Genomic DNA, 11,551 nt, shown 5'->3' with positions numbered 1-11,551 from the left:
AGCCGCCGCGGCCGCTCGTGGCCGGGCAGGGGCCGAGGCCGGGGCCGTGGGCGCAGCGGGTGTGGCGGGCTCGGCGTTGCGAGCTAACCTGAGACTGGAGAAAGGCCTACGCGGGATGAAGGGTGGATCTGGAAGGCTTTCGGTATCCTTTCGTTCTCCGCCGTGTGTGTGAAATTTTGCTTTGGTCTCCTGCCAATTGCACTCAAATCACTGGAGCTTTGCCTCCATCTTATCTTCTGGAGTGCTGTGTTACAGTTCGGGGCTCCTCAGGAAAGGAGAGACAGGGAGCTACTGGAGTCAGTCAAGTGGAGGAGCACAAAGGTGATTTGGGGCCTAGAGCACTTCTCTTCCGAGGGCAGACTGGGCCTGTTCAGTCCAGAGATGAATGCGAGGGCATCTCCTTAATGCATATGAATGTCTCTCAGGTGGAGGCCAACACTGTGGTGCCAGACTATTTTCAGTGGTGCTCTGAGACAGAGTAAGGAGCAGTGGCCATAAACCAAACCACAAGAATTCCACTGAAACATGACAAAGAACTTCTTTGTGTTGAGGGTGGCAGAGCACTGGAACAGGCTGCCCATGGAGGCTGTGTCATTTGCGCTAGGTCACCCTGCCTTGACAGGGTGGTTGGAGTAGATCATCTCCAAAGGTCTCTTGCAACTCTAATGATTCTGTGATTCCCTGTTTATTAGATAGCCTGCAGTAGGATCCTGTGTCTTTGTTCACCCAGCCACGCCTATTCTGTCCTTCATCCTCTCCCCTAGTACCTCTGTTATTTCACAATAACTTCAAGGTCAGCCCTCCTCCGTGCCCTTCACATGTAACTTTTCCTTGTCCTCCCTCTGCTGCCCAATGAAGACTGACTTCCTCCCGTCCTTGCCATCCTGACCACTTACTGCGGTTAGCAAATCTTCCACCAGGTTCTGTCTTTGGGTTGTCTTTCCCCTTTCAGCTCCCACTGAGATTCTGTGCAGTACCCTGAGAGGGCTTCACTGAGAGCTTATGGCACAAGGGGAAATCACCTTCTTGCTGGAAGAATTGAGACAGATGGTTTTACTGACTTCAGCAGAAATCACAGTGAGCCCTGAGCAGATGAACTAGTCTAGTATTAATATAATGGTGGTTCTTGGTTCCCTTCACTGCAGATCACAGTGTTGCAGGGCTTCAGACTCCTGCATGACTGAGGTGTGAGCAGGCTTAATGGGCCAAGGGTTGTCTGAACACTTTCCAACTGTAATGTCTTCCATAACACCCGCTTTGCCAGAGTTGACATTCTGCACAGATGGAAGTGATAGTGTTTTGCTAAGATCTTCAGGCATGCTTTTCCTTCATTCTCCCTGCAGCCACTCGGCCCAAATGACCAATGCACAGCTTGACTGCCATAGCAGCATACCCAGGCTGTAAGCCTTGTGCCTGCGGTGTTCTCCATGGAAGTGAGCCGTACTGACTGTGTGTAGAGAGATGCCTTTCACCTATGTTCACAGGTACCTGCAGGAGAAACACCTGGGCATCATGGTTCAGCCATCTTCCCCTTACCCCTGAGTGCTGGTTTTGTTTATTGTTTGCTTTTTGGTTTTTTAATTTTTTTCTCCAGTATGAAATAGGGGAACTGACGTGATGGGGCTTTTTGCTATATCAGCAGGGTCAGTTTACCTCCTGGAAGGTTTTTTTAGCATGAGGGGCAGAAAGCATTTGAACAGGCACTGCAGAAGGTGGAAGGCTCGAGCACTGGGTTTCAGCAGTGTTGCCGGTGCCTGCGCGGTAACCCCGCAGCTCGCCTCGCCTCACTCCGGGTGTTGAGCAGTGTAGCACGGATTTACCGTGGGCTGAGCACCCTTGCATCTGTGCTTGCAGTCCAGTGCTCTGCTCTCTACCCTACAGAAACCTCACGGTCCTGGGGGGCAGGAGGAGGGCACCCCTCTGCTCTCCCAAATGCCCTTCCCTCCGACGGTGCAGCATTCGCCCGCAGCTGGCTCCTGACCCGCAGCTACTCGCAGGAGAATGTGGAGCGCCCTTCTCTTTCGGGAACTAGTCCTTTAATGTCGGTATTTCGCCCATGGGCCTCTGACTTGCGCAAGGCCGCCGTGCCGCGTTGCAGCGGCGCGTCCCCGGCTGCCCCCGCTGGCCCCGCGCTCAGCGCGCTGCCGCTGCCTCCCTCCGTCCGCCGGCCGCGCTCCGTGCCAGCCCCGGCCGGGCTGAGCTGGCCGCAGCCCGCGGAGGGCAGGAGGAAATGCAGCCATGCGGAAGGAGGTGGCGAGCAAGGTGCTAGGGAGCCCAGTCAGCTGGGCCCTGAGTGTCCTGGCCACAGTGAGATGATCTTTCAGGCCCGCAATCGGCTCTGAAAACACCATAATGTGTGCATTTGGGGTATTTTTAGAAAAATATTGCCCTTGCTTTTCAGAATTGGTTTATGTCAAGTTGAAGGGCGACTTAGAGTGCTCAACTGCTCTTATAGGAGTGTCAAAACAGGGATAAGGCCAGAGCAGAGGAGGCAAACTTGGAAGTGTTCCTTTCTGGTGGACATACTCCTTGAGCAGTCACACTAGGATCGTTCTGCCCAGAAACAGTCCTTGCTCCCAGTGCAGGTTATTCTGTAGGGACTCACAGAACTGACCTAAGTATTTTTGATACTGAAGATACCTGGGAGACTTTCAACAGCATTTTAAGGGGCTGTTCCACTTGATTGGCTTTGTAAATTGCAAAAGCTTTTCTTTCTTGGAAAAGCTTTCTTTTACTGTTAAATGTGCATGTTCACTGTGGTAAGGTAAAATACTGATCAAGTTGATGTGTTTAAACAGAATTCTCTGTATTTTCAGCAGAATTGTCTGGATCTTTAAGCTCTGAGTGTTGAAGCAGATTTTGCTGCCCCTTCCTTTGATCTCTGATCCAGATGGAAGTTGATGGTATCATTCTCTCCTTTAACCCCTCTTTTAAATGCAAAAAGATGCTATCGGGTGAGTTAAGCAGATGTTGCTCAATGTTTATGGAAATCTTTTGTATTTTATGACCTGCCTGGCAATTGTCTGAGAAGATGACATCTTCTTTGACACTCAGTCTGAAGTTCTGCACGTCCTGAACTGAACTTTGCTTGAAACTGAGTAGGTGACATCTCCCCAGATGACCAGCAGGGACCACTAGAGACCCCCGAAGAGGCCTATGCAGGTGCAGTGACGCTGCAATAAGGTTGCACAAGTAAAGCAATTGTGCAGTAGGCAGGGGTAACTATGTATTAGATAGGCAGGTTTATGTAGATTTCAATGTGTGAATTCTCTCACATTTTAATCCTTGGTCGTGTGGCTTGATTTGTGGGAAATCTCTGCATCTCGGGCAGAATAAAAAATGTCTCTTTTCTAAACCTTTTGTCCTTGTTTAGAGAGTTCTGAAAGTTGGCAACAAAGGTAGTAAATTGATTTACAGTTTAGAAGCCTTTGCAGAAGAATTAATTTATTGGAGGTGCTGCCCAAGCATTCAAAGAGAAGAAATTAAGCAGATCCCAGCAGGAAGGAGCAGATGCAGCCAAGGCTGAGACAGAATCTGCTGCAACCTCGCCATCGGGTCCTGTTGCAGAGACGTTCCGAGTTATTCAAGGGGCAGTGACTGAAGAGTACATGAGAAGTACTCGGGGTGTCTTTCAGTTTGAGCTCTCTGGTAAGCCCATCGCTTGTGCAGCCTTGCCTGGCAAAAGGCACTGGGTGTTCTCAGACAGAAACACTTTGGAAGCTGGTCCCGAAGCAGACCAGCTCCTGTTCGGTTCCTGCTGCAGGCCGGCTTGAGCAGGCTCCGGGAGCTGCTGTCCCTCTGCCGTGCGCAGAGCCTCTGTCCCGGGAAGCTGCCTCTGTCCCGGCGCTGCCTGTGTCCCGGGAAGCTGCCTCTGTCCCACACCGGGCTGCTGTGGCCACGGTCAGGGCGCTCTCGGGGCCACGGCAGAAGCGTCAGCTGCCGCCGGCTCTGTGAGCAAAGCGCAGCCTCTGGGCTCTCCTGCCCGTGGCCCTAGCCCGTGGTGCTCGGGGCGTCACGGGGGACAAGAGGTGACTCCTCGCAGAGCGCCCGCCAGCGTGCGGGCTGCCACGGAACCGCTGCAATCGCACACGGCCGCCCCGTCTGACGGGGGCAGTGGAGAGGGAGGGCACAGCAGTCCTTGCTGCCTTCTCATCTCGCTTCACTCTCTGTCTAGGCAATGGTGGAGGCACTTGGTATATTGACCTGAAGACCGAGGGTGGGAGCGCTGGCTTCGGAAAGCCTCCCGTGACAGCTGATGTGGTTATGAGCATGTCGAGTGCCGACTTTGTGAAGATGTTCACAGGTGAGGGACAAAGGCCTTTGTCAAGGGACGCAGGTACCGGGAAAGCCAGAAAAGCTGTCCCAGAAAAGCCTCTGCGGACAAAGCCTTCTGGCTTTGTGATCTGGGGTTGGAGGAACTTTCAGCTTTTTGTGGCTCAGGGGAGAGTGCAGGCAAGAACCGCTTGGATTTTCCTGCACTCCTGCATCCTGTGAGCAGGAAGAGTGCAAAAGGTTACACTGCTTTTATTAACCAGGTACCGACATTTTAGCAGCCAGTGTATCTTCAGAAAGAATCCAGCCCATGCATTTGTCCTGTGCTCTGCGCATGTCTGAGCAGCGTCTCCTAAATGGGCACTGCTTGTACCAGGAGGACTTGGTAAGAAAATAACCTGATTGTTTCATCTCCCCTGAGAGATTGGAGCCATATGGTCTTAGTTAAATACGTCATAATCTAATAATTTCATTAAGTAACAGGATGCAACATCTGATGTAATTTGCTCCTCTTACAGAGTCTTTTCTCATTCCAGAAAATGTATTTACTGATTAGGTAGTGTTGGACAGAAGACAATGTCAGAGCTTTTATAATGTTACAGTGCTACACTTCTTTGTAAGTGTGATTTCCACAAGTATCACTATTCAAAACATATCCAAACCTTTTTTAACACACTTCAAAATGGAGTCAGAAGAGAACAGATTAATAATGAAAAAAAAAGTTATCCATTAAGTTAATCATTGTAATCAAGTCCTCAGAAATGTTTTTACAGATGGATTGGAAAAGTAAATTCTACTTCAATAAATCAGCCTTGTCCTTTAATTCTTTGTTAGATTCAGATATTAGAAGTGTATGAGATTTAATCACAGATTCTGATTTAGCATTTTTACCACGTGGATAAAATGATGAAGTATATTCCAAAACAGAATTTCTAAAGCACTCAAAAATCTTACTCTAGGAGCATTACTGTTTCTCCTGCACAGCCTATATCCAGATCGTTTTAATTTTCTGGTAATTCTGTTTCTTCATTTTAGATAAGCTAAAGCTATTCATGGCTTTCATGCCAGAAAATTCTAGTATTAAAGGTGATATGATGCATTGAGTCTGGAAAAGATGCTGCTTTAGTTAAATTGTGAATTTAACAGAATTAAATCTAGCAGAATACTGGTCTTTTTTATGTCTTTCTACAATGCTATTTTAAAACACCAGTCCTCATTTTTTGCTGATACAGTATAAGAGTAATAGATTTTGCTTCAGAAGTCACAACTCAGGTTTAATGCAATACCCAACAGCAAACATGGCTTCTTAAAATAACTTCCTGTAAATCTTAAAAAAAAATTATGTCCCAAAATTCTGGTGTTTGAAGAACAGCTTTTTTAATTTTCACTTTTTTTTTCTGACTGCAAACTGTCCTGTGTCACTGTGAGATTCAAACCTAAGAGAACTTTATTACTTATCATCTTTAAATTACCTGTCTAAGGAGATATGAGTTTTTATCCCATGAATCGGGGATGCACAGCATGTTTCCAGTGTACTGTAAGAGCTGAAGTCAGCACTAACTTTTCCTCTGACTGGGAGACAAACAGTATTTTTCTGCCCTGTGCTGGTTACACAAAGCTTGTATGAATTGACCATCCCTATCAGATTTATTTTGAAAGGCTGACGATCTTGAACTATTGAAAAAGTCTGCTGTGCACTGTTAGGAGAAGACCTACAATGGATGCTATAGCAGAGGAATTATTGCAGATATTTGCCTTCTGTAAAGGATTTTTACATGAGTTCAAAAGTGTGTTTCTTTTTACTCTATTGCTCACTTCGCTGATTTTGAGGCCCATAAAAATGAAGTGACTAAAAAAACTGTGACTGTTTTGCTACTGTGAGTAACTGGAGAGAAAGGTACAGGTTTTTGGGGTGATAATAAATGAAGAGAACAGCTCCAAGATGTGCATGAGACACCATCTGCAAGCTGCTGACACTAGTGAGCAGGATTGATGGCTCGTCGTACTGCGCAGGAAATGTGACCCTCCTGCTCAAGGGCTCTCTGTTCAGACGTCTTCCCTTCCACCGGTTCAGCAGTTCCAGGTTCTCCGCCGGGGTTTGGAGCAGGCGGTGCCAGCAGAGGGAGCAGACAGCACACCACAGCGGGGCTGCCTTGGACACCCGGCAGCGCCCGGGCGCTGCCACCCTGCCCTGCTGCCTGGCCTGCGGCAGACTTGGTTGGGGGCTAGACTCGCCAAAGTGCACCAGGGTCTTTTTCTGCTTAAAGCACGGGTCTAATGTGGGATATGGTGAGATAAGCAGGTTTGCAGCAACTTAAAAATCTGTGTCTGTGCCGTGCAGCCTCTTACCTACCTTCCCTCATTCCTGGTATAAAGTCCCTGCTCCAGAGCAGGAATGAGGTAAGGTGTGTACTTGTAGATGACAGAGCTCCAGGACTTGTAATATTTATTTGAACCACTGAAATAATCAGTGAGAGTAATATTTTGGGGAGAGACTTGGTTTGGAAGAGTGTTAGCCTGAATGCTTAAAATTTGGCAAAAATCAAAACCAGTGAATCTTCATATAATGTCCATGTAATCCATAAAGTCTATATAATGGTGTCTTGCTTAGTTCTAATCTATTAGTTCTATGCATCATTCTGTCCAAGAATAAGATGGTGCTTTGTATAGCAAAGTTATATTAGTTATCTAATTATTAATTATATTTAGTTATCTAACTAAATATAATTAGCTGAAGCAATAATACATATAGTCCGTATCTTTTACTGGGGTAGCCTGTAGCTCTGCTTCCCACCATTTCTACTAGGGGCTTAGAATAAGACTTTGCCAACTGTCTGGAGGCAGTATCATCACACCTTTTGAGACCTGCACAGAATTTTATCTGTGGGGTCCATACTTCAACTTGAAGTTACTGTAGGTGGAAAAGAATAGAAAGAAAAGGAAATGCCTGACAAGTATCCAGCCAAGTAATGAAGCAATGTGGCCCCCAGAAGAGTGTCCTTTCCAGGACAGTGAAGATGAGGAAAGTGACTATAATTATTGTTGTCAGGCTTTCTCCTCTGTCAGCTCTGTCCTTGGCATTAGGAGCCAGCCAAGCTACCTCTTGGTTGTTCCTGTATATGATGCTGTCAGTGCTGACAGTATCACATTTAAGCAGTCACAAGTGGTGTGTGTCAGTCACTCCACTTTGTGCATATTTATGGTCAGTAATGCTTATGGGTTATTTATGTGAATATTATCTACTTTTCTATTGGCTAACTCTTGCTTTCCCCTTAATACAAACTAAAGTTACAAAACAGATAGGAAACACAAAGGGAAGAAAATGAGATTCTTGGACTATGAGCAATTGCTTTCTCTGAGAATCTACTGAGATTTTCAAGTGGAAGGCTAAGGCTACAGCATAGGAAGGAGAAGGGAGAAAGACTGACACAGCAGCTTGGGTCAAAGGCTGCAGAGCTGCAAGTGATAGCTGGGCCCTGAAGGGCATTGAAAAGGTGACATCACTTGTGCATGTGTGTGTGCAGCAGTTGATATGTCTGCCATTTGCTACTCAGTGCTAAAAGACAGCTTTTGTGTTGTATTGCACTAAATAGTTTATTTAGTTGTTGCAGTGGTGATGGACAATTTCTACTGAGCATGTTGGGTAAAGTAGATGGGTTTTCCCCCTCCCTCATCATATAGTCGTCGTCCGTCCCCCCCCCCCCCCCCCCGTTATACACACCTGGTCTGTCCCACAGGTACTTCGCCCCTCCCCAGTGGCATCCCATTGGCTCTGGTTCTCTCCCCCTCCCCCACCCCCTAGGGTATAAAACCTCCTGTGTGAGAGCTCCAAGCTTCTTTTTTACTTGGGTGACCCATCACCTGTGTCCTGCCCCAAGCCAATAAACAGGATACTTGCACCCTCGTGGAGAAGAGCGCCTCTCGTCTTTTACCTTTGTCTATGCGGGTCCGTGTGGGCTAGAGTCTTAAGCTAGCTGGATTGGACTCATATAAGGCCCAGGAAAAACACGGATTACCGCACTTTTGCAATGAAATTGTGATCACAAGGTCGGACTGAGAAGCCTGCACATTAAAACCTAACAACCAAGGAGGCAGAAAAGTGTGCACACTCTTTTGGCATGGCATGGTTAAACTCAAGCTTTATGGTTGCCTCACTAGAAAGTGAAGCAAGGAAGGAAAAGTGAGTTCTGTCAAATTTCTTAAATGTGAGCAGTAATGTTGAGCTTGTTTACCTGTTCTCACTTTCTCCCACTCATAGGAGTCGCATGGCATGAGCAACAACTCTGAAAGCAGACCTTTTCATGAATGGTTAAAGTTTTAGCAGGGTGGGGGATAAGTACAATACCAATATCTTCAGTCATGATCTTTGTCACAACTTTGTGAGTTTGTAGATGATGTTTGGGTGAACAAATAACACAAAATAGGTGTGATGGATTTTTTTCACCAAGAAACCTATTTCATACTATTTGTAATATTTTCTCCAGAAGGATGTTGTCAGCTATTTCTTTATACATGCCTTACTATTTATACTAAACAACTGAATATGATAGAGGGGAATTTTGAGATCCAGACTTTACCATAAAAGCAGTGTCTGAGTCACATCTATTCACTGAAATAGGTCAAACTTGGAAATTTACCAGGCCAAAAGGAAGGGAAGGAAATAATACCGTGGTTGCCTCAACCCAGAAACCTTGGGAGGAAATACCGGCTCGGTTGGTTATTTTATTTTTTTTCCAGAGGAATAAATGCTCCTGTGACAGTCAGATATCTTAAGTAAATAATGCCCCATATTCATATTTACAAACTTCTCTGCTGTTATTTTCTTGTCTTTGAAGAAAAGGAGAGCCTTCCAAAGATGCAACATACGAGACTCTGTTGTCAGCCTACTACAGGTGGGCATCTGTATGAAAGGCTGGAAATAGCTCCAGGATTTCTGTGGTAGAACGACAACTCAGCTCTTGCATGATTCCAGTTCTGTCATTGCAAAGATTTCCCCACCCTCCATCTTCTTGTGTTTGCACTGTGAGCTCCTTAAAGGGCACTGTAAAATAGGAGTTCTGCCCTCACAGCCCAGTGTTGAGGGGAGCAGAAATGTATGCACTGTGGGTCTGCTACAGCTGTCATATGCCATTTGGAGAGAGCCACCCCCTTTTGTGAGCCCAGGAACTCACAGCTAGCAGTGTGGGTGGGTGAAGAGCATGATCCAGTTATGTTTTGAATCAACTCGCTGCGTTTTAAAGGTAAACATTAGGTAATAACTTAGGCCACAGGCTGGAGACCTGAAAGCATCACAGTTTCTTAAATAGAAAAAGCCCAATGTCCTTATCCTATATAGAGAAATTACATACTGTACATTCAGACAAATCTCCCTCATATAATTAGCACACACTTGTAGTGCTAAGTCTCCTGCTTGCTTTCAAGTGGGTTTCTTGTTGAGCTGTTACTACACACTTTTTCCATACTAATTATTTAGGCTTTTGTTTAAATTGCTCTTCTTTACCTGTATATTTCATCCAAGAGCTGACACTCGCCTGCTGTTGCCACAGATATATCCTGTTCAAGCAAAGCCCACAGGAATTTACTACAAAACAGAGTTATATGGTCACAACTCTAAATACACACAGACTGGATTCTCAAGGGTGTTTCAAGCCTTTCATGAAACAGTATAGAATTTCCAAAGGCACCTTGCGGACTGATCTTCATATACTTTTCCTGGGTTAACACTAATTGTTACTTGCAGCCTAGTAACAAAACTAACAAAGGAAGGACCAACAGAAAGTTAGTTCTGCTCTGATATGCTTGTGTGTAAATGTGAAGTATCCTTGTGATGTATCCACTGCTTTCTTCAGCATCATGCACATGTGAAGGAAAGGTGGCTGCCTAACATGACAATCTGAGGTTCTCAGTGGAGAAAACCAACAGGTTTTCTTCTGTCAGTTTTTTAGCTGCCCCAGACAGGGTAGGAAAAATTTAGAAGTGACCTTCTGGGTCACTTCTAAAAAAAAAAGCTGGGTGTTTTTACTGGGCATTACCATGTCTCTAAGTTTTCATAAGCTGTTATCTGCTTTGCAGTTAATCAATCACATTCTAATTCACTTTGATCGTAGCTCTGACCTGAAGTTAGGTATTTTGTTGTGCTGGTTTTCTTTTTTTTTTTTTAAGAGTTGATGAATAACTGCAGTCATAACAAATCCAGTGACTGTGAGTTAGTCACTGGGTGGTCCTTAGTTCTGGTACTTACTCCCCCACATTCCTTCAGGATTTCCAAAGGAAAATGAGCATGCCCTCATATGTAGGTTGGGTGTTGAACCTCCAAAGGGAGTTTGAGAAGGGTAGGAGTTTTCTGGTAATCAGTGATTACTGGAAAAAGACAAAACCTTTACAGTACACTGTGATAGCTGAATACCTGCTCCTCAGGTTGTCCCACACACAACCTTCTACTTCAGAAACAAGCTCAGGACACTCCTTGCCTGGTCACCCCTTTTAATTCAGCCTGGTCCTACCTAAATGACCAGAAAAATGCCTACTCTTGCACCTGTGTAAGTCTGCCCTGGCCTGGTCAGGCAGAGCAGTATTTGCAATATGTATCCTAGCAATCCAGTCGAGGGATTGCCAGCAATACAGGTGGCTGGAGCAGAAGACCACTCTCCTCAAGCTTTCCTGTTTGAATCAGGCTCCTTGAGGACTTGTGTCCTGTTAGTGTCCCAGAATGAAGAATGCCTTCCTCTCTTGTGGATTCTTGTAGTGCCCTTGTTTTTACAGAGCAGGGATGTTGGGTCAGTGTTAAAAGCAGAATTACAGGTGTAGAAATACTGCTGAGCAGGGTGCAACTAGATGCTGTGGTGAATGGCCAACAGAGCTGAAGCACCATTGTCTACTAAAAGTGAGTTTGTTCTGAAATCTTCTCCAAAAGTGGTGAAATCATGGGCATCATGATGAGGGCATCGTGTAGTACCTACCCCCACAAGTAATTTTTGGACTGGCAAGTAAGTGAAGGGCAAATTAACCAGCAGTGCTCTGCTTTGAAATATTGTGTGTATTTAATTACAGATATTCCCAGAATGCAGATATGATACTTCACAGATTCTGCTTTAAGAACCTTTCATTACCTAAAGAGAAGCTGTGGGGTGTGAGGAAGAAGTTGCCTGCTTGATCTTCCTCTTTAAGGACCACTCTTAAACAAATGGATCATGTTCTGATACTGCTTTGCCTTGCCTTAGTAAATGAATTTGCTTTTCAAACATTACAGTTCCAGTGTTTTGTACAGGAAACCTAAAAA

General features: G+C 45.6%; 1 protein-coding gene across 2 annotated transcripts; it reads left to right on the top strand.

The window, feature by feature from the left end:
- Nucleotides 1-13: 13 nt before the first annotated feature.
- Nucleotides 14-11,467, top strand: LOC115485066 (hydroxysteroid dehydrogenase-like protein 2). 2 transcript variants are annotated; one of them, XM_050987265.1, is made up of 6 exons: nucleotides 22-142; nucleotides 1,344-1,484; nucleotides 3,374-3,648; nucleotides 4,175-4,303; nucleotides 4,536-4,657; nucleotides 11,323-11,467. In XM_050987265.1, exons 3-6 carry the CDS (start codon nucleotides 3,609-3,611, stop codon nucleotides 11,365-11,367), a joined length of 336 nt encoding a protein of 111 aa, XP_050843222.1. In that variant the 5' UTR covers nucleotides 22-142; nucleotides 1,344-1,484; nucleotides 3,374-3,608; the 3' UTR covers nucleotides 11,368-11,467. The 2 variants fall into 2 exon arrangements, 1 of the variants encoding a protein (XP_050843222.1); XR_007780509.1 differs by lacking the exons at nucleotides 4,536-4,657; nucleotides 11,323-11,467 and having other exon boundaries at nucleotides 14-142; nucleotides 1,265-1,484; nucleotides 4,175-4,305.
- Nucleotides 11,468-11,551: the final 84 nt, after the last annotated feature.

The sequence above is a fragment of the Serinus canaria genome, chromosome Z (genome assembly GCF_022539315.1).
Source record: "Serinus canaria isolate serCan28SL12 chromosome Z, serCan2020, whole genome shotgun sequence".
Lineage (NCBI taxonomy): Eukaryota > Metazoa > Chordata > Aves > Passeriformes > Fringillidae > Serinus > Serinus canaria.
Note: the sequence above shows the minus strand (reverse complement) of the source record. Positions and strands in the feature narration are given on the sequence as shown.